The 21,594-nt window shown below is 41.8% G+C and overlaps 1 protein-coding gene across 1 annotated transcript; it reads right to left on the reverse strand.

Annotated features, from left to right (window-relative positions):
* Positions 1–8,358: 8,358 nt before the first annotated feature.
* LOC124676939 (expansin-B5-like) lies at positions 8,359–9,367 on the reverse strand. The gene is made up of 3 exons (XM_047212950.1): positions 9,229–9,367; positions 8,773–9,076; positions 8,359–8,704 (listed from the first exon to the last, which is right to left on the reverse strand). Exons 1-3 carry the CDS (start codon positions 9,365–9,367, stop codon positions 8,359–8,361), a joined length of 789 nt encoding a protein of 262 aa, XP_047068906.1.
* Positions 9,368–21,594: the final 12,227 nt, after the last annotated feature.

Genomic DNA, 21,594 nt, shown 5'->3' on the forward strand with positions numbered 1-21,594 from the left:
TGATGTATCTTGAAGGTGGGCGCGGCACGGGTTCATCTGGCATTTAGCTCAGTAGCTACGCGTGGCCTTTCGGTTGGGCGAGACGGAGGTTGAGCTGTTATGGATCGAAGGTGAGTGTGTCGTGTCTTCGTCCTGAACAACAAGGTAGTTTTGCCCTACTGATCTTTGAGCGACAAGTCACCGATAAGGCCGACCTCCTCGATTGACGAGTTTCAGTCTTCCTCTCAAAGATTCCCATTGATTGGCACATGGTACCACTGGATTTGTAGATCAAAATCGGTCATGTCGTGCGTGAGCACGCCCTTATCTTCAACTACTGAGGCATTAGAACATCTCTAACAGATGCCTTATAATAGAGACCAACCGTTTTTAGGGCACTAGAGGGCAAAAAAACAGTCTCCAACAGGTGCCTAAAGTAAGGCACCCCCAAATTTTGCTCCTCTCTGCCCCATATTTGGGGCAGAGGGGTCCAGGCGCGGACCAGTACCCTATCTAGGAAACATTGCGTGGGAGGGCCAACCGCCACAACCATCCCCGCGCCGTGCCACCTCCTCGCTCGATTTGCCTCCCGTCAGTGACCTCCGCGCCATGGACAGCGACGACGCCACTCCACCAACCTTCTCCATCTCTCCGGCTGTCGATCCTTGCCCATCCTCAGCTCCGCCCGCCGCCGAAGCCGCCTCTGCCGCGTCCACCATCGCGGGAAACCCTAAGGCGTCGCCGAGCCGGTGCCCCGCCTTCGCGCCTCCCCATCCAAACGCCGGTACCGGCTTTCGACCGTAGCTGGAGGGCGCGTAAAAAGCACTGGCAGCAAGCGAGGGCGGCCACAGCCACCGTGGCGGAGAAGCCGTAGAAGCATAAGAAGGGAAGGGTGCGCAGGCCCCATCTGAAGCCGGTGGCCGACGGCATCACATGCGCCGTTTCCGCTTCCATGACGTAGAAGGAGGAAGTTGTTCCTCCACCGGCGTCAACCCCAAAATCGACTGCCTCCAACGTGTTCGACGAAACGACACAATGTTTTGCGGAAGTGGTGCCCTAAAATAGGGCAGCTGTTGGAGACGAGTCAAAACCAGATGCCCTATAATTAATAGGGCATCCTGTAAAGCCAAAATAGTTTAGGGCACCTAAAAGGCAAAAAAGGGTGCCCTAAATGTGTTTTTTGCTGCCCTAAGATAGGGCATCTGTTAGAGATGCTCTTATCAGGGACTGGCATGAAGCTTCACTTTCTTGTCGATGCCATGTGGCATGTCTAAGTGTAGATTTCAATGATATTGAGAGAGGTGGAGAAAGTCACGATGGCTGCAATTGGAAGTTTGTAATGACAGAGAGATGTATTGGTTGTGATGAAGACTATGTTGCCTGGTGACTTGCATAAGCGGCCTTGGCAAAAGGGGATGGCAACACATGTGGACTTCATTTTTGGTAGTACTCCTCGAGTACCGAGTTGCGATTTTTGGGGTGAAACCCACGATCTATCTATCTATAAATTATCGATAGATAGCCATAATTATAAAGAAGTATAAGTTATGAACAACCTCTATACAATAAAAAAACTAATGTATATTACCCGTTCCGATCCATAATAAGGGTTATGGGTTTAGTTCAAATTTAAACTAACATCCCAACACTTATTATGGATCCAAGGGAGTACATGTTTGTAAGATAATTAAAAATAATTTTTGCCCCATTTTTTCCGTTGAGGGAAAAAAACCAAAAGCAAAATAAGAACAAAATGGGCAAAAAAATCACCGATTTTAATTTATTTTCTCCCCACCTAGGGAAAAACTGATTTATTACGAATAACTAGTGGGGAAAAAGGAAAATGTCAAAATTTAGAGTGGCAAAAGAAAAATGGGATTTTTTCTGGTCCTGCTAACCGGTCGCCTTCGTCCCCAATCTCTGTGTGTTCTCTCATTCCTCCTTGTACACCACAAGCACCATGAGGATGCTATATGTCGTCTAGTAATTGTCAGGACACGCTGCAAAGTGCATGGAGGAGAGAGGCCTTCCACAGTAGCTCCCCATCCAGCGTAGCAAGATTGTCTAAGACAGATGATGAGGTCTGGGACCTACATCGGGAGCTCCAACACTACATTCAAAAGTGGCAGGCGGGCAGTCCATCGCAGTGGCATCTCTCAGATGAGGTCCCGGATCAGCATGTTAGCAAAGGATGTGGCGTGCTCCGTGGCTTTGCTTCTTTGATGTTCCTCATCTCATATGAGAACCCAACAGAGGTTCATCACTCTAGGAGACCACATCGTGAGAGCTTGGGGATCAATGACGAACCCGTGAAAGCACATGTCGGGTTTTTGGAGATTTTTCAATGTTACAAAAGGTGTTTCGAACAGCTAACAAACAACTGTTGAAAATTCATGAACAATAACTTTGTGTGGATGCCACATAGGATTTCTCCAAGGTTACCTACTGTGTGTTTCGATAATGTTGGATGAGTTGAACACATATGTTGGATATAATGTTGTTCTTTTCATAAACGAAGACACATGTTTTCATGTTTGTGGCAAACAAGAGAGGATTTCTTGCATGCGTTGTTGATTTTGCTACATTGGTGTGTGCCGTGAATGTTACAATTTTTTTTGTTAAATGTCACAAGTTTTAATATATTTACGAAAAGAATATTGGAAACCTCATGTTTGCATTTCTGAAAATGCTACATAGACAACATATTACGTTTAGGATTTTTTTGCAGTAGTGGCTAGATTTTTGCAGCAATGATCATGTGTTCCACAAATACATGGGCCGTCAAACTTTACATTTCTAAAAATGCTAAATAAACAGAAAATGTCATGTCCACAATTTGTTTTTGCAGTAGTGACTAAAACTTTTGCAGCAACGAACAGAGGTCCGCAAATGCATGGGCAGTCAAACCAGACGCCTAACACTAGCCAAAAGAATGTGCATATGGGTAAAAACGTTTTTTTATTAATTTTCAAAATGAGGCGTGCTTTACTGCAACCCTCATAAACTTGTAAAGGGCAAAATAATCATCTTCTATAATTAGTGGGTAATCTAGATTAAACTATGCATCCCAATACAAGCCCATTACGATATGGATACTCTTACACAACGGGTTGATTGCAAATCCGAAAAGTCCCGGTACATGGCGGGTTGATTGCAAATATGTCATAATATCCATGATTAATTATCGTAGGAAGCAGTGCATGCAAACAAATAAATTCATTGGACATAGCTAGTGTTGGATGGAATGTATCTTATCTCTACCTACCTCATATGTATATGGCGGATATGTATATGTATAGGATTCGTTACCACCTTCCCGTGTTGCAATTGTATGCAATATAAAGTCACACCATTGTCTTGTGTTAGGTATCGAAAAACCCTACAACCGTAAGTTCAATGGTACGAGAGCCACACTTCTTCTACATCACATCTAGTTTATCATGAGTTATGAAACTTCATCATCCTCGTCCATGGCGCCCTCTGGTGGTTTGCTCGACGAGTCTCTACGGAAAAGCTGACGGGAGAGAACATCATGGTTTTTAAGACGTAGGCCAGGTCGGCGATTCTAGGCGCGCAATTGACTAGCTATCTCGATGGATCAATCAAGACACCCGAGTTGGAGATTATTGCCCATGATAATAAAGGGAAGGATGTGAATATCCCCAATCCCGCCTACGCACGCTGGATCGCACAAGATCAGACAATATTCGGTTACCTCCTGAGGAATCGCTGGACTGGAAAGCTCGGCAGAAGTCTAGGCATTGGTGACGGAGATGTTCTCCACGGTGTAACAGTCAGATTGTTCAGCTAAAAATTGCGTTGGCCAAGACACAGAAAGAAAGCATGACCAGGAAACCCTATTTTGGCCAAATCAAATCCCTTGCCGATGAGATGGCAAACGCAGGACAAAATCTGGATGACTCTTAGATTATCTCCTATATCCTAGCTGGTCTAGATGATCGGTATGATGGCTTTGTGGCGTAGCTTTCCTGAAAACAACAATGAAGGTCACAATCAATGAGCTATACTCCATGTTTCTCCCATATGAAGCCTGTTTGTAAGGTAGGGCACCTGGCAACAACAATGGATCCTTTGGCGGTGATATTTCTTCCAATCCTGCATCACAAGGAGGCTACAGGAACCATGGTGTCTTTGGGCAGCGTGGCAGCAGATCACAAAAATATAATGGAGGGGGAGGCTAGCTATTATCCCGAAACAACAGTGGTGGAGGAGGAGGCTACTATCTCCTGGCTTTATCTGTCAAATTTGTGGCAAAGAAGAACATCTAGCGTTCCGATGTTGGAAGTGCCTCAACAAGAATTATCAATCTCAACCTAAAAGATCCATGGATTCGGCAAGAAGTTCTTATGGTATAGATACCAATTGGTACAGGGATATACAGTGGCGATGGACCATATGAGAGAAGAACTCAACAAATTCACCGCGAGAGATCGCTATCAAGGTCATGATCAAGTCCACAATGCTAATAGTTTAGGTATGGATATACATCACATTGGTCACTCCTTACATCATAACCCTAGTCATAATCTTCGTCTTAAAAGTATTCCTCATGTACCCACATCCACTAAAATCCTCCTTTCGACTTACCAGCTTACCAACTATAATCATGATTTTGCTGAATATTGGCCTAATCACTTCTTTATTAAGGACCGGGATACGAGAAAAATTCTTCTAGAAGGTAGATGTGTGGGAGGTCTATATCCACTTTCTCCTTCATTGTCATCATCAGAGAAACAAGATTTTGGCATCCATTCTTCGCCTCATAGGCGCCTAGGGCATCCTTCATCTGTTATAGTCCATCATATGCTTCGAGATAATGGTATTCAGTTTAGTGAGTCAAATAAAGGGTCAGTGTGTGATGCTTGTAAAAAGGCTAAGAGTCATCAGTTACCTTATCCTAAGTCCTCTAGTGTATCTTTTGTTCCTCTATAACTTATCTTTTCTGATGTATTGGGTCCCGATCAAAATTCAATTAGTCATAATTACAGGTATATTGATGATTATAACAAGTTTATCTTGATCTATTTGTTGAGAAATAAATCTGATGTTTTTCAGAAGTTCCATGACTTTCAACATCATGTTGAGAGACTATTTGATAAGAAGATCGATCCTTACTCTACAAACTGATTGGGAGGGGTGGTGAGTACCAAAAACTCAATTCCTTTTTCAAAAAATGAAATTTCTCATCATGTTTCATGTCCCCATGCTCATCAGCAGAATGGATCCGCTGAACGCAAACACATGCACATTGTTGAGGTTGGCCTATCTCTCCTTTCTCATGCTTCCATGCCTCTCAAATTTTTGGATAAGACGTGATGTCTACGCATGCTTCTATTCTTGTAGACAGTGTTGGGTCTCCAAGTGCAGAGGTTTGTAGAACAGCAGCAAGTTTTCCTTAAGTGGATCACCCAAGGTTTATCGAACTCGGGGAGGTAGAGGTCAAAGATATTCCTCAGAAGCAACCCTGCAATTAAGATACAAGAAGTCTCTTGTGTCCCCAACACACCCAGTACACTTGTCAGATGTACATGTGCACTAGTTCGGCGAAGAGATAGTAAAATGCAAGCGGAACTTCTGTCCCCCGATTCTTGTCCGCGACGGCGGTGGAGCTACTAAACTTTTCATGGACGAAGGCTGGTATCTTTAGGGTTTTTGCGTCGGGAGCTTTATATAGGCGGAAGGGCGAGGTCGGTGGAGGCCTGGTGGCCCCAGACCTCCCCTAGGCGCGGGCCAGGGCCAGGGCCAGGCCGCGCCTAAGGTAGGTCTGGCCAACCTGTGGCCCCCCTTCGTCTCTCAGGGCCAGGCCGCGCATAGGGTAGGTCTAGCCAACCTGTTGCCCACCTTCGTCTCTCCTCTGGACTTCGTCTTCGCTCCGGGAAAAATAGGAACTTTGACTTTTGTTTCGTCCAATTCCGAGAATATTTCCTGTACAACTTTTTTGAAATACAAAAACAGCAGAAAACAGAACTGGCACTGTGGCATCTTGTCAATAGGTTATTCCCGGAAAATGCATAAAAGTGTCACAAAATGTAAACAAAACATATATCAATTGGTGTAAAACAAGCATGAATCATCAAAAATTATAGATATGTTTGAGACGTATCAAGACGTTCTCCACGGAGGTCTATTTCATTAATCATCTTCCTAGCAAGGTTATTGGCTCCCAGTCACCACTTGAGCGTCTCTTCAAAACCAAACCCGACTATTCATTTTTATGTGTTTTTGGGTGTGCGGTTTGGCCTAACCTCCATCCTTATAATTCTCGTAAGATCGAGTTTCTCTCTAAGCAATGTGCCTTTATTGGTTACATTAGTCTTCACAAGAGTTACAAATGTCTTGATATATCCACTCGCCGTGTGTATATTTCTCGTGATGTTGTATTTGATGAGTCCTTTCGCTGACCTTCATCCTAATGCTGGTACACAGTTACGTGCTAAAATTTTCCTCCTCTCACCAAATCTTCATTTACAATATGACTAGGGGTTATGACTTAGGAGCGAATGTTGATGCTAATTGTGATCATCATTTGCATGTTGAGTCTGTTGTACAGAAATCAGAAGATTTTCCTCAAATAACAACTTTAGTGCCAATACCAGAGGTGCTTCCTCAACTGCGATAGGATCCTCATCGGGATCTACGTTCGAAACTGCCTTGGATCATGATCCGCGCGCAGACACAACGACATGCTGGAATTACATCCCTAACGGCCACGTGGCAGCATTTGAGCGGCCTGCTACCTCTTTGCCAGATTCGCCGGATCCATGACTGTGACCGCATGCGTCAGTTGCACGTACCGACGTGTTTTCCTCTCCATGCCCGAGATCTTCCGGGACCGTTTCACCTATCGGATCTGCTGAGGCCGGTGCGGCCCATTCTGACAGCGCATCTTCTAGCACCGAATCTGATTGCCTCGGATATGATGTTGATCATCTGGATCCGAGTCCAGGATCTTCTGTGGTTGGTACGTCTGCTGCTCAATCTGTTGTTGAACATCCGGTTACTCGATCCCATTGTTGTGTGTTTCGACCAAAGATTGTTACCGATGTCACTATATAGTATCACAAGGTCAAGTTTGCTAATTTTTCAGAAACCGATGAATCAACAAATCCGCAAGAGGCGTTGAGTACGTCTCAATAGAAAATGGCTATCGATGAAGAGTATTCGGCTCTTATGCGCAATAAGACTTGGCATCTTGTTCCTCCAACACATGGTCGCAATCTTATTTACTGCATGTGGGTTTATAAGGTCAAGAGGAAAGCTAATGGTACTATTGACCGATACAAGTCTCGTTTAATTGCTAAGGGATTTAAGCAATGGTATGACATTGACTATTAGGACACTTTTAGTCCCATAGTAAAGGCAACAACTATTCACCTGGTTCTTTCTCTTGATTTTTCTTGTAACTAGAACTTTTGGCAACTATATGTGAAGAACACGTTCTTGCATGGTTTTCTAGAAGCTATATGCGGCAACCAGATGTTTTGGGTATGTTTGTAAACTTGATAAAGGTCTTTATGGTTTGAAACAAGCTCCTCATACTTGGTATGCACGATTGAGTTCTAAGTTGCATGCTCAAAAACTTCTTAATATTGTCGCTCTATAAAAATGTTGGCGTCGTCTTGTTGGTTGTTCTGCTCAAACGCTGGAAGCTTTGAAGCTCGCTGGCCCTACCGAGAAAAACACGGTGGGGCGATAGGAGCACGTCATGCAGGCGCAGGTCACGGATCATACTGGTGTACCGTGTACTTCCGTGGGTACGAGTTGCACAACAATCATGCACACGTGTATATTACAATGGGTGTTGTCTAAATGAGTGTTTAAAAATAAGTATAAAACATCATGCCCTCTTTTTGTTTAGAAACATCATGCCCTCTAATATGAAGGGGTATTGAGCGATGTGGATCGTTGATACGTTTGAGTATGGGAAGAGGAGGTGCACCAAAGCAAAAGTGTTGTAAAATAAGTATTATTTGCTCTTAGAGTCCATAAAGGTTATGGAATGTTACATGAATCTCAATATCAATTCAGCGCTTCTCGGCTTCTATTGTAAAAAAAAAAAGAAATAAGAAATTCTCAAGCACTAAGAATTAGGAAGACCTGTAAAGCATATAATCGAGGACACCAGAAGTGTAGGATTGGACGATCACAGCTGCAACATTTAGTTCTGTTTAATGAATATTTTTATAATGTATCATAATATCGGTTGTTTTAACCATGGTTGTTGATTTATGATTTCAAAATTTGGCGGCTAAAAGTTACATGATGAGATGTATCCATCCAATTACGGTTCTTAAATTATTCTTCCTGTGTTTGTGATTCCAGATAGCCTTGGCTCCGCCATGCCAATTAAGCAAGCCTTCAGGCGGGGAAGTTCACCTTGGACTGGTAGGCCTTTCCGGCATTCCAGCCGGCGGGGACGACGTTGTTGGCGACGAGCACCTTGCCGTTACCCGAGGTCAGCCGGAAGGAGAATGGAGCCTGCAGTGGTTTCCCGGTCTTGGAGTCCAGGCACCACAGGGCGCCCCACGACTGCCGCATTGGCTCCCACTTCGCGTGGCCTTTGGTGCCGCCGGCTTCCATGACTTCCACGGAGTTGAGGTCTCCGTCGCCGGCCTCGTATTCGACCAGCATGGCGAGATAGAATGGGTTGGCTCCCGCGTCCATCTTGAAGCTAACCTTCTTGCCGTGGTACTTGCACGGCACCCTGACGAAAAGAACGTAAGAAGGGAACCCGACGAGATTTACAGGAACTCGATCGAATGCGTTTTTCACCTGTCGAATTCGATGTTGAGAACTCCGGCGTTACGGAGCTGGTCGGCCATGCCGGGCTTGGCCATGGCGCCGAAGGCGGTGCCGCTCATGTCGAAGTGCGCCCTCTTCTGGCATTGCGCGTCGGGGCACGAGTCGGTGATGACGATGGTCACGTGGTTGCCGGAGCAGGCCGGGTTCTCCTTGCACTTGACCCGGTAGCACGCACCGCAGCCTTTGCCCTTCTTGAAGAGGGATTCCCCGCCGGCGGCGATCATCGACGAGAAAGGGTCCTGGCCAACATCGCTTTTGTAGCCGCAAGCGCCACCTGCGTGTTGCATTCGTACGTAATGTAACAGAGTGACCGAGTGAGTTTTCTTATTGCGTTCCGACGACATCGTGCCTCGTGTCAATTACAATGTACATTCAGTGCATCGAAGTTTATATATATATGCTACCCGTTACATATGTTCGGCTTACCTTCGCTTCCGTCGCCGGAAGGCCCCCCGTACCACGTCGCGCCGCCCGACGCCCAGCCGTGCGTTGCCGCCGGAAGCGATAGGATTGACAGCACGCCGAGCGCTGCAAGTAGGAACAATTTGCCTCGGCTGCCCGCCATTGTTTCTCTTGGTTGATACGATGAAGAGAAGGCCTTTCTAATAGGAGATTGGGGACGAGGTGTTTTTATAGCAACAGCCTCGTTAACTCGACTATGTATAGTGCTATTTGGGTGGTATAGATCGGTTAGTTTTAAATAGCATAACGACGCCGTTAGTAAACATAAGCAAATGCATGGTTGAGAACATTGTGCGCGGGAAAATACAAATTAAGCATAACATTCTTTTCGTTTTTCGGGGTTCACCCCCTCTAATATTTTTTTTATCATACACACAAATTTTACTAAATAACAAACTTTTGGAACCCTTTAGCTACTACTAGGTCAGCCTTGATCTGGACGAAAGGCCCCTTTTTTAGGTAAAATCCTCAAAGAGCACGGCTTTAAATAAAAAATCTGAACGGCTAAGTACAATATACATCAGACTGCTGGGATACTAAGCAGAGAAATCTAAGAAACAGGGGAGCGGTGCCCCATCCTCTGCATCAAATTGATGCACACGGCTTGCTTTATTGTAGAGTTATAATATCATAGTAGATTACATCTTATGGGTCGCATAAAGTTGCAACATGAATCAACCAACAAAAAACAGAAAAAAGTTATCATGGATTCTAAGTTGTTGGCGCTAGCCACCCTGGTTGAAGATAGCCCAAACGACTGCCCGCCATCAACCGAGTGTAACCATAGTCTATATGTTCTCGCTTCTTCACGTGAAGAAGGAAAGACCACGTGTGGATCCAATACAAAGCCCTGTAAATGACCTCCACAAAATTTGAGACAGTTGTCTTGTTAAAAACCATATGGGTTCAATAATTCCATATTGCTCAAATCAAATCACAAAATCCCACTTGAATCCAAGTTTTAACAATATGATATATCCCATTAAGCCAATTCCCAACTATATTGGTTACATTAGCCGGTGGTGCAATATTGAATGTAAAATGAAAAACTCTCCACACACATCTAGCGAAAGGACAAGATTTGAAAAGATGATTACCTGTTTCTTGAGCATCATGGAAAACACATTTCGTGCACCCATTCTAGTTCCTTTTTGCTAAATTATATTTTGTTAGAATTACTTTTTAATTAAGAAACCAACAATTTTAAAAAAGAGATGTGTATTGTATAAAACGGGGTTAATCACCTAACCAAATGTCTTTCCAAAACCGTATATTGGCCCCATCGCCTAGAATAAACGAGCCTCTATCAAAGAACTCATCCTTGACTCCCAACAACCCCTTCCAGAAAACGAATCTGTAGGTTTGGCTTTAACATGAGTTAGAGCTATCCGACTAAGGTATTTATTCTATAGCAGCTCCTGCAACACCCCTTGTTCATTTAGTAACATAAAAAACCATTTACTTAATAAGCACTTGTTTTTTAACTCCAAAACCTGAATTCCTAAACCCCTTGATCCTTTGGGCAACATACGATATTCCATTTTGTAAGGCAATACTTCCTTTTTAGATTGTCACTTTCGAAAAGAAGTGTGATCTAAATAAATACAAACGCTTCCTAAACCCCTTTTGATTTTGAAGAAAGACAAAAATTAAGGTAGGTAAACTTGTAAGGACCGAATTAGTTAGGACTAGATGATCTCCATATGAGAGCATCTTACCGATCCAGCTACTCAACTTTGTCTCAAAACAGTCATCCACATGTTTCCATTTTCTATTTAAGAAGCGTCTATAAAGAATAGGGATTCCTAAATACTCAAAAGGTAGAGTACCAGTCTCACATCCAAAAATATGCTTGTACTCGCTACCTCTTTTTCCCTTGAAAAACAGAAAATTTCACTCTTTTGAAAAATAATTTTAAGGCCTGAGAGTTGTTCAAAGATACACAAAACTAAATTCATGTTAAATATTTCTCTAAGTTGTGCTCCATAAAAAGAATCATGTGATCGGCGTATTCCAGAATAGAGAGCCCCCTGAACAAGATGAGGTATGAGTTATCCAACCTGGCCATCCTCCTTATCTCTGGAAATAAAGATTCCCAACATATCCACAACAATATTAAAGGGAATTGGTGATAGGGGTTCATCTTGAGGCAACCCCTTCAGCGTTTGGAAAGCTTGGCCTATATCATCATTTACCCTAATTCCCACGCTACCACCTTGAATAAACCTAGCTATCCAGTCACACCACTTAGGTGGAAACCCTTTCATTTGTAGGGCTTGTCGAAGAAAATACCATTTCACTTTGCCATATGCCTTTCCAAAAAATCAATTTTGAAAATAACACCATCCAACTTATTCCCGTACGTGAAGCTCGTGAATGGTTTCATGTAGAACAACTACATATTTCTTTTTCGGTCGTAAAGTTATGACCTAGAAGTTAAGCTTAAACAGTGGAATATCACTAGTTTGCAGCTGTGTAAACATTGCCATAACATCAACTTTAATAACATCCCAAAACCGCTGCTAAAACTTAGCTGGGAACCCATCCAAGCCCGGAGGTTTGTTATGTGCCATCAGAGTGATAGCTCCAAATGTTTCTTCCTCGGTGAAGTCAGTAGTCACAATATTACTCTCAACCGGTTATAATTTTGGAATCTCATCATTTCCATCTTCCAGCATCGAGAAAAAATTTGGGATCCGCTGCCTCAAAGAATTTTTTTAGTATTCAGAGATGAAGACCTTCAATTTGGCCTTGACAACTATCGTTCCCTCGTCCTACTCTATATGGAATTTTTTCTTATTTTGGCTTACCATTTGCAATTAAGTGGAAATATTTCGTATTGTTCTCTCCATCTTGCAAACTATATTTCATACTCGTGGAATAATTTCTTTCAGATCAAGGATCTTAATAACAACATTAAAAATAAATGGCCACCTAGCATTGAAGTTGTCACTATTCTTCTCCTCTTCCCACTGGATTATATTGAAATCACCTCTGACCAACATATGCAGAGAATCACATTCGGAAATCCTAAGAAACTCTGCTAAAAAAGAGGTTTATTGACATCTTGAACGGCCCCACAGATCCCAACAAGTTCCCAACCAAAACCATCGGTCTTGCACTTGACATGAAACTTTACACAATTGTCTCATGCCTCTATCTTTAAGATGGACAAAGAGCTCATATTAATTCAACCAAATTTCCTCTAGATCGATCATTAGGAGGAAGTCAATACCATGCGTAATCCAAACCAGCCGATAAGTGCTTGAGAAAAAGTGTTAGGAAATTAGACCTACTAGTTTTTGAAATTACAGCGAAATCTACCTTATGCTCTCTAACCGCTTCATAAACAACACAAATACTTTGCTGAATGACCGAAGCCATCACTATTCCAAAACCAACCATTCATTATGAAAACAAATTACATTTTTGGATCCTAACACTATGCCAGACACTTAGCCAGTTTACAGTCATGTCCTTAGTGATACGTGAAACCTTTGGAACCTGGGATAGTATTTCCAAATGATCTACTACTGCCATTGTGTCACCATTCACTAAATCCTCCGACAAGTTCGAAGCCTTAGAAATAACCAAACTACTCCCCTCACCATTAGCAACATTAATTAGTGTCTTATTCAAAAAAAATTATGAGACTCCTCTAAATTCTTTAAAGAAGTAATTGAAGTAGCAATTTGAGCAGGAGAATTTCCCAATGAAACCGCAAGACGAGATGATCACCTAACTATTTCATCATGGGGAATATCAATAATGCAAAACTTGGATAGTAAACTTTTACCTTGGAATAATGGAGAGTCACGACATTAAGCCGGCATGTGAGCATGTTCCAGTTGCGTGGAGTCTGCAGTAGGTTGTGCGTGCACCAGCGCTCTTGAACGCATATCCACCCACAGCTCAATAAAACCTCCATATCGATGATTTCCCCCATGGTCGGATGTTTTTTTTCGATAAAGGGAATATATTAATATCAAAAGATACCAATTACATCCAGCCTCTGCAACAACGCACCATCCTAATGGCACTACGGATGCACACAGCTAAAAAAAAGAAAACTAAGAAACAAAAGTCCCGTACAGTATCTCGGGCCTAGCAACAGCAATACATCCACCACCAAGACAACACCTGAAATACAGACTCTCTAAAAATGACGCCTTCAAGAATGGAACCCATGGTCGGATGTTGCCTCTCTGTTGGTGTCGACACACGAGCATCTGACCCAACTGATAGAGGCCTTAGCAACAAAGCAGAAGGCAGCATCCTCTAACCTGGAGCCCTCAGAGCATCACAATTTTGAAGAGCTTCAACTCCAACATCACCATTGGATGGTGTCAAGCCCAAGCCCTTAGGCATTTGCAACTTTAGCATGCCCGGACCACCCTTATCTTGTGATACATCCACCTATGAAGTTCACTCACATAGAACCTGGTTTGAGTCATCTAACATAGCCAACTGAGGCACACAAACCATCGTTGCCACAGATGGAAGCATCACTCATGGCAGCATGTTCTGTCGCAACATCTGAATTCGAAGATTTTCGTACCGTGGCTGGAGTATCACGTCAGACAAAACAACATATATCTCTGCCGGCATCAGGAAATTGCTCAACATAAAAAAAAAACACGTAAAATTTGTCTAACATCGCAGATTAAGGCCACACACGGACACACAAAATACTAGGTTTAACGCGGGCAGGGACGGAGACAAGGGGGGACGAGGGGGGGCTCAGCCCCCCCCTATGGTTTGGATTTTATGAAGAATACTGCTCATTAGAACTGTAATTTCTTGCTGATTTAGCTTACTCTGCCCCCCTCATGAAGTTTGCAACACTATTTTGCCCCCCTTAAAGTTGAAAGCTGGCTCCGTCCCTGAACGCGGGCAGTTACACAGAGTTTGAGGATGATCTTGAGACGGATTTTTTTCCGCATGCAATCCCTTAATCTCAGCCACCATCAACTCAATCCCATTGAAGTCCCGTTGGCTTGGGCATGCTACATTTTGACATGTTTTCGCTGGCTTCTTGATGACACTCGGCTTCAAAACTCGTCGAGGATAATAAGAGACTCCTCAATGAGCGTGTATAATCGTTGGGGCACATGAAGTAACGTCAGATATGTGTGTAATGCAAAATTACTGATCTTGAGAAAGTTTGAAGCGGACAGATGAGCTATTCCAGTACTCGAAGCATTTGACGAGGGTTGTGATACTTTTTAAGGAAACATTCTCTAATAGCTTATGGCCTTTTTGGAAGTCAGAACCCGAACACTTAGGAATATAAAGAACGCATAGTTATAAAATTATGATTGTTGATAACAAATGTTTGATGTTGCATAGGAGAAAAACTAGAATTTAAGAATGTGTATTACTTGATTAAAGAGAAAGAGAGAGATACTGACTAATAATCAACCGAGATCATTGGGGTGAAATGGCGAACAACTTAGGTGCCAAATATTTGACGGTATCTATACCAAGCCACTAACCCATTGAACTGAGAGAGAAGCGGACAACGCACACCTCTTGATGTGCACCTAGCTTGAAAATATAGATTAATACGCATTAAGTTCCCCCCAAAATTGTGATCCTACCTTTTGTTTGTAAAGGAGGTGTAAATCCCCGGCTTCTGCATCAAAATGATGCACCCAACTTGTAACTGTGATACTACCTATCCCGAGCATTTGGCAACAAAAAATATTTTCTACAAGGTGCCCTTACCTCCGAATCTAATTGATTATTCTACCATTAGGAAAATATTCATGATCTTGGAGTTGTCGATGACCAAACCACCAGCTAGTTGTATGCTCATGATAGAGTAGTGTCTAGAGAGGCATGATAGACGCTATCATGTTGTGGATGGCTCTTGTGACTCTCTGCTCTTCAGAACTCATAGAGGATGGATCAAAACTTATCAAGGGGTGTATAGTCTCAGGAGGAGCACACAAAGTCATGTTGGATAGGTAGTTGTCATAAATTTGCCAAGGTTTAGCAAGTCTGATACAAACATACTCCCACCATTCTCTATTAGTCCACATTCTACAAATTCTAGGAACAAATAGAAAGTCATTTTTTTGTGGGAAATATAAAATCATTTAATACTAGTCGTTTCATATGTGAATAACCAATCTAATCTACATTAAAATTACTCGCATCTAATAGAGAAAACATGGCTGCTTTGTTCTTGTTGATTACAAAGTTAAAATGTAGACTAATTCGTAAAAAGATCAGGCTCAAGATGAAGAGTATTTCAGAATGGTGGGAGTATGCACTATTCTAGTACTCTTAGAAGCATTTAAGGGGATAAGTTAGAGATGTCGTGTATTGGTTCTTGTTTGATGAGGGTTGTGAAATTCAGGTAACGAAGGGATACTTACAATAGCTTATGACCACTTTGGAAAGCAGCATTTTGAAAATGTGGGAAATATAAATGCAATACTATAGTATCCCAACTTTTTGAATCCTACAGGTAACAAAAACACGGAATTATTTAGAATAAAGGTTATGATATTGCATACGCAAAACATGAATTGTGAGAAGAACCCTGAGGTGTTTTGTATTAGTTCTTGTTGACGAGGGTTTTGAAACTTATAGTGGCAAGGGTAGCCTTCGAACCTTTGAATTGACCGCTTTGGAACTTAGAATATAAAAAATGTAGGAACAAAAAGACACACGATTATATATAACATCATGTCTTATTGAATCCTACTTAAAAAAATTAATAGTTAAATATTTATGTTTCTTGTTTTTATTACTGGTAAAATATGTTGTTGTATGTTTGTGGAAGCCTAATTTGACCAAAATTTTAAGAAAGGTACAAGACTCGTTTCGTGACATAGATAGAACAAAGATTATATCTTCATCAGTTCAGTTGCACATTTAGGAAATTCTATACCTTACATGCAATATACCCAGTTTCAATAAACCAAGATTAGTTGTAAATGTTCTAGCATTGGCACCTAGGTCATTTAATTGTTTTAGTCTTGTATATGTACGAATTAGTGTGTTACTTGTATTATTTTGCTTCTCCTTATTTATTTATTGTTTCATTGTTGATCTTGATGTCTACGTTCCCCCTCCTTTCCTGTAGACAGTGTTGGGCCTCCAAGTGCAGAGGTTTGTAGAACAGCAGCAAGTTTCCCTTAAGTGGATCACCCAAGGTTTATCGAACTCAGGGAGGAAGAGGTCAAAGATATCCCTCTCATGCAACCCTGCAACCACAAAGCAAGAAGTCTCTGGTGTCCCCAACACACCTAATAGGTGCACTAGTTCGGCGAAGAGATAGTGAAATACAGGTGGTATGAATATATATGAACAGTAGCAATGGTGCCAGAAAATAGCTTGCTGGCGTGTAGTTGATGGTGGTAGTATTGCAGCAGTAGTAACACGATAGAAACAAGTAAACAAGCAGTAGTAACTCAGCAGTATTTAGGAACAAGGCCTAGGGATTACACTTTCACTAGTGGACACTCTCAACATTGATCACATAACAGAATAGATAAATGCATACTCTACACTTTTGTTGGATGATGAACACATTGCGTAGGATTACACGAACCCTCAATGCCGGAGTTAACAAGCTCCACAATAATGCTCATGTTTAAGTAACCTTAAGTGTAAGATAGATCAAAACGACTAAACCAAGTACTAGCATAGCATGCACACTGTCACCTTCATGCATATGTAGGAGGAATAGATCACATCAATATTATCATAGCAATAGTTAACTTCGCAATCTACAAGAGATCATGATCATAGCATAAACCAAGTACTAACACGGTGCACGCACTGTCACCTTTACACACGTGCAGGAGGAATAGAACTATTTTAATAACTTTGCTAGAGTAGCACATAGATAGTAGTGATACAAAACTCATATGAATCTCAATCATGTAAAGCAGCTCATGAGATCATTGTATTGAGGTACATAGGAGAGAGATTAACCACATAGCTACCGGTACAGCCCCGAGCCTCAATGGAGAACTACTCCCTCCTCATGGGAGCAGCAGCAGTGATGAAGATGGCGGTGGAGATGGCAGCGGTGTCGATGGAGAAGCCTTCCGGGGCACTTCCCCGCTCCGGCAGGGTGCCGGAACGAGACTCCTGTCCCCCAGATCTTGGCTTCGCGATGGCGGCGGCTCTGGAACTTTTCTCGTATCGTGGCTTCCTCCGTAAGGGTTTTCGATGCAGGGGCTTTATATAGGCGAAGAGGCGGCGCAGGAGGGTCAAAGGGGCGACCACACCATAGGGTGGCGCGGCCAGGGCCTGGGCCGCGCCACCATGTCATCTGGGCCCACCAGGGCCCCCCTCTGGCGGCTCTCGGGTGTTCTGGATGCTTCCGGGCAAAATAGGAACCTGGGCGTTGATTTCGTCCAATTCCGAGAATATTTCGTTACTAGGATTTCTGAAACCAAAAACAGCAGAAAACAGGAACTGGCACTTCGGCATCTTGTTAATAGGTTAGTTCCAGAAAATGCACAAATATGACATAAAGTGTGCATAAAACATGTAGGTATCATCAATAAAGTAGCATGGAACATAAGAAATTATCGATACGTCGGAGACGTATCAGCATCCCCAAGCTTAGTTCTGCTCGTCCCGAGCAGGTAAAACGATAACAAAGATAATTTCTTAAGTGACATGCCATCATAAACTTGATCATATTGTAAACATATGTAATGAATGCAGCGATCAAAACAATGGTAATGACATGAGTAAACAAGTGAATCATAAAGCAAAGACTTTTCATGAATAGTACTTCAAGACAAGCATCAATAAGTCTTGCATAAGAGTTAACTCGTAAAGCAATAATTTAAAGTATAGACATTGAAGCAACACAATGGAAGATTAAGTTTCAGCGGTTGCTTTCAACTTGTAACATGTATATCTCATGGATAATTGTCAACATAGAGTAATATAACAAATGCAATAAGCAAGTATGTAAGAATCAATGCACAGTTCACACAAGTGTTTGCTTCTTAGGTGGAAGGAGATAGGTAAACTGACTCAACAATAAAAGTAAAAGAATGGTCCTTCAATGAGGAAAGCATCGATTGCTGTATTTGTGCTAGAGCTTTTATTTTGAAAACATGAAACAATTTTGTCAACGGTAGTAATAAAGCATATGAGTTATGAAAATTATATCTTACAAGTTGCAAGCCTCACGCATAGTATACTAATAGTGCCCGCACCTCGTCCTACTTAACTTGGACTACCGGGTCTTCGCATGCCATGTTTCAACCAAGTGTCACAAAGGGGTACCTCCATGCCGCCCGTACAAAGGTCCAAGGAGAATGCTCGCATTTCGGATTTCTCGCTTTTGATTATTCTCAACTTAGACATCCATACCGGGACAACATGGACAACAGATAATGGACTCCTCTTAAATGCATAAGCATGTAGCAAAGTTATTATTCTCATATGAGATTGAGGATATATGTCCAAAACTGAAACTTCCACCATGGTTCATGGCTTTAGTTAGCGGCCCAATGTTCTTCTCTAACAATTTTGCATGCTCCAACCACTAAAATGATAGACCTTCAGGACAAGACGGACATGCATAGCAACTCACATGATATTCAACAATAGTTGATGGCGTTCCCCAGAAGCATGGTTATCGCACAACAAGCAACTTAATAAAACATAAAGTGCATAAGTACATATTCAATACTACGATAGTTTTTAAGGCTATTTTGTCCCATGAGCTATATATTGCAAAGGTGAATGATGGAATTTTAAAGGTAGCACTCAAGCAATTTACTTTGGAATGGCGGAGAAATACCATGTAGTAGGTAGGTATAGTGGACACAAATGGCATAGTAGTTGGCTCAAGGATTTTGGATGCATGAGAAGTATTCCCTCTCGATACAAGGTTTAGGCTAGCAAGGTTATTTGAAGCAAACTCAAGGATGAACAAGTGCAGCAAAACTCACATAAAAGACATATTGTAAACATTATAAGACTCTACACTGTCTTCCTTGTTGTTCAAAACTCAATACTATATATTATCTAGACCTTAGAGAGACCAATTATGCAAACCAAATTTTAGCAAGCTCTATGTATTTCTTCATTAATGGGTGCAAAGTATATGATGCAAGAGCTTAAACATGAGCACAACAATTGCCAAGTATCACATTATCCAAGACATTTTAGAATTACTACATGTAGCATTTTCCAATTCCAACCATATAACAATTTAACGAAGAAGAAACTTCGCCATGAATATTATGAGCTAAGAACACATGTGTTCATACGAACCAGCGGAGCGTGTCTCTCTCCCACACAAGGATGAACTTATTCAGAGAACTAAGATAACAAAACAAAAACAAAAATAAAAGCACACAGACGCTCCAAGTAAAATACATAGGATGTGACTGAATAAAAATATAGTTTCACTAGAAGAAACCTGATAGGTTGTCGATGAAGAAGGGGATGCCTTGGGCATCCCCAAGCTTAGACGCTTGAGTCTTCTTAAAATATGCAGGGATGAACCACCGGGGCATCCCCAAGCTTAGACCTTTCACTCTTCTCGATCACATTATATCACCCTCTTCTATTGACCCTTGAAAACTTCCTTCACACCAAACTTCAAGCAAACTCGTTAGAGGGTTAGTGCATCATTAATAATTCACTCATTCAGAGGTGACACAATCATTCTTTTCACTTCTGGACATTGCATAATGCTACTGGATATTAATGGATCAAAGAAATAAATCCAACATAGCAAAAGAGGCAATGCGAAATAAAAGGCAGAATCTGTCAAAAACAGAACAGTCCGTAAAGACGAATTTATAAATGGCACCAGACTTGCTCAAATGGAAAAACTCAAAACTAATGAAAGTTGCGTACATATCTGAGGATCACGCTCGTAAATTGGCAGATTTTTTCGAATTTTCTACAGAGAACTGAGCCCAGATTCGTGACAGACAGCAATGCTGTTTCTGCGCAGCGATCCCAAATATAACATCAACTTTGACATAGAAACTTTACTTGGCACAAAAACATGATAAGGAGAGGTTGCTACAGTAGTAAACAACTTCCAAGACACAAATATAAAACAAAGTACTGTAGTAAAAAAAAACACATGGGTTATCTCCCAAGAAGTTCTTTCTTTATAGCCATTAAGATGGGCTCAGCAGTTTTAATGATGCACTCGCAAGAAATAGTATTTGAAGCAAAAGAGAGCATCAAGAGGCAAATTCAAAACACATTTAAGTCTAACATGCTTCCTATGCATAGGAATCTTGTAAATAAACAAGTTCATGAAGAGCAAAGTAACAAGCATAGGAAGATAAAACAAGTGTAGCTTCAAAAATTTCAGCACATAGAGAGGTATTTTAGTAACATGAAAATTTCTACAACCATATTTTCCTCTCTCATAATAACTTTCAGTAGCATCATGAGCAAACTCAACAATATAACTATCACATAAAGCATTCTTATCATGAGTCTCATGCATAAAATAATTACTTCTCCCAACATAAGCATAATCAATTTTATTAGTTGTAGTGGGAGCAAATTCAACAAAGTAGCTATCATTATTATTCTCATCATCAAATATAGGAGGCAAAGTATCATCAAAGTAAATTTTCTCCTCAATGCTTGGGGGACTAAAAATATCATGCTCATCAAAGCCAGCTTCCCCAAGCTTAGAATTTTCCATAGCATTAGCAACAATAGTGTTCAAAGCATTCATATTAATATGTTCCATGGGTTTTTTAATTTTCGCATCAAACCATCCATGTCTTAAATCAGGAAATAGAATAAGAAGCTCATTGTTGTCCATTATGCCTAACTAGTGTAAACAAGAAACCAAATGTCGCAATTGCAGAGTCTAAAGGAAATAGCTTCGAGTACTTACAATGGCGCCGGGAAAATAGCTTAGTAGCAGAGATCCGGAGTGTGAGTACCTTTTACCTTTCCTCCCCGGCAACGGCGCCGTAAAAGTAGCTTGATGTCTACGTTCCCCTCCTTTCCTGTAGACGGTGTTGGGCCTCCAAGTGCAGAGGTTTGTAGAACAGCAGCAAGTTTCCCTTAAGTGGATCACCCAAGGTTTATCGAACTCGAGGAGGAAGAGGTCAAAGATATCCCTCTCATGCAACCCCGCAACCACAAAGCAAGAAGTCTCTCGGTGTCCCCAACACACCTAATAGGTGCACTAGTTCGGCGAAGAGATAGTGAAATACAGGTGGTATGAATATATATGAACAAGTAGCAATGGTGCCGTAAAATAGCTTGCCGGCGTGTAGTTGATGGTGGTAGTATTGCAAGCAGTAGTAACACAAGAAAACAAGAAACAAGCAGTAGTAACTCAGCAGTATTTAG

Source organism: Lolium rigidum, chromosome 7, assembly GCF_022539505.1.
Source record: "Lolium rigidum isolate FL_2022 chromosome 7, APGP_CSIRO_Lrig_0.1, whole genome shotgun sequence".
NCBI classification, from domain to species: Eukaryota; Viridiplantae; Streptophyta; class Magnoliopsida; order Poales; family Poaceae; genus Lolium; species Lolium rigidum.

Bases quoted from the DNA above. Each gene is read 5' to 3' on its own strand.
- LOC124676939 (XM_047212950.1), bottom strand. From the start codon at position 9,367: ATGGCGGGCAGCCGAGGCAAATTGTTCCTACTTGCAGCGCTCGGCGTG. The intron at 9,077-9,228 runs GTAAGCCGAACA...TGCAACACGCAG, and splicing joins TTCCGGCGACGGAAGCGAAG to GTGGCGCTTGCGGCTACAAA. The intron at 8,705-8,772 runs GTGAAAAACGCA...TCTTTTCGTCAG, and splicing joins CTCAACATCGAATTCGACAG to GGTGCCGTGCAAGTACCACG.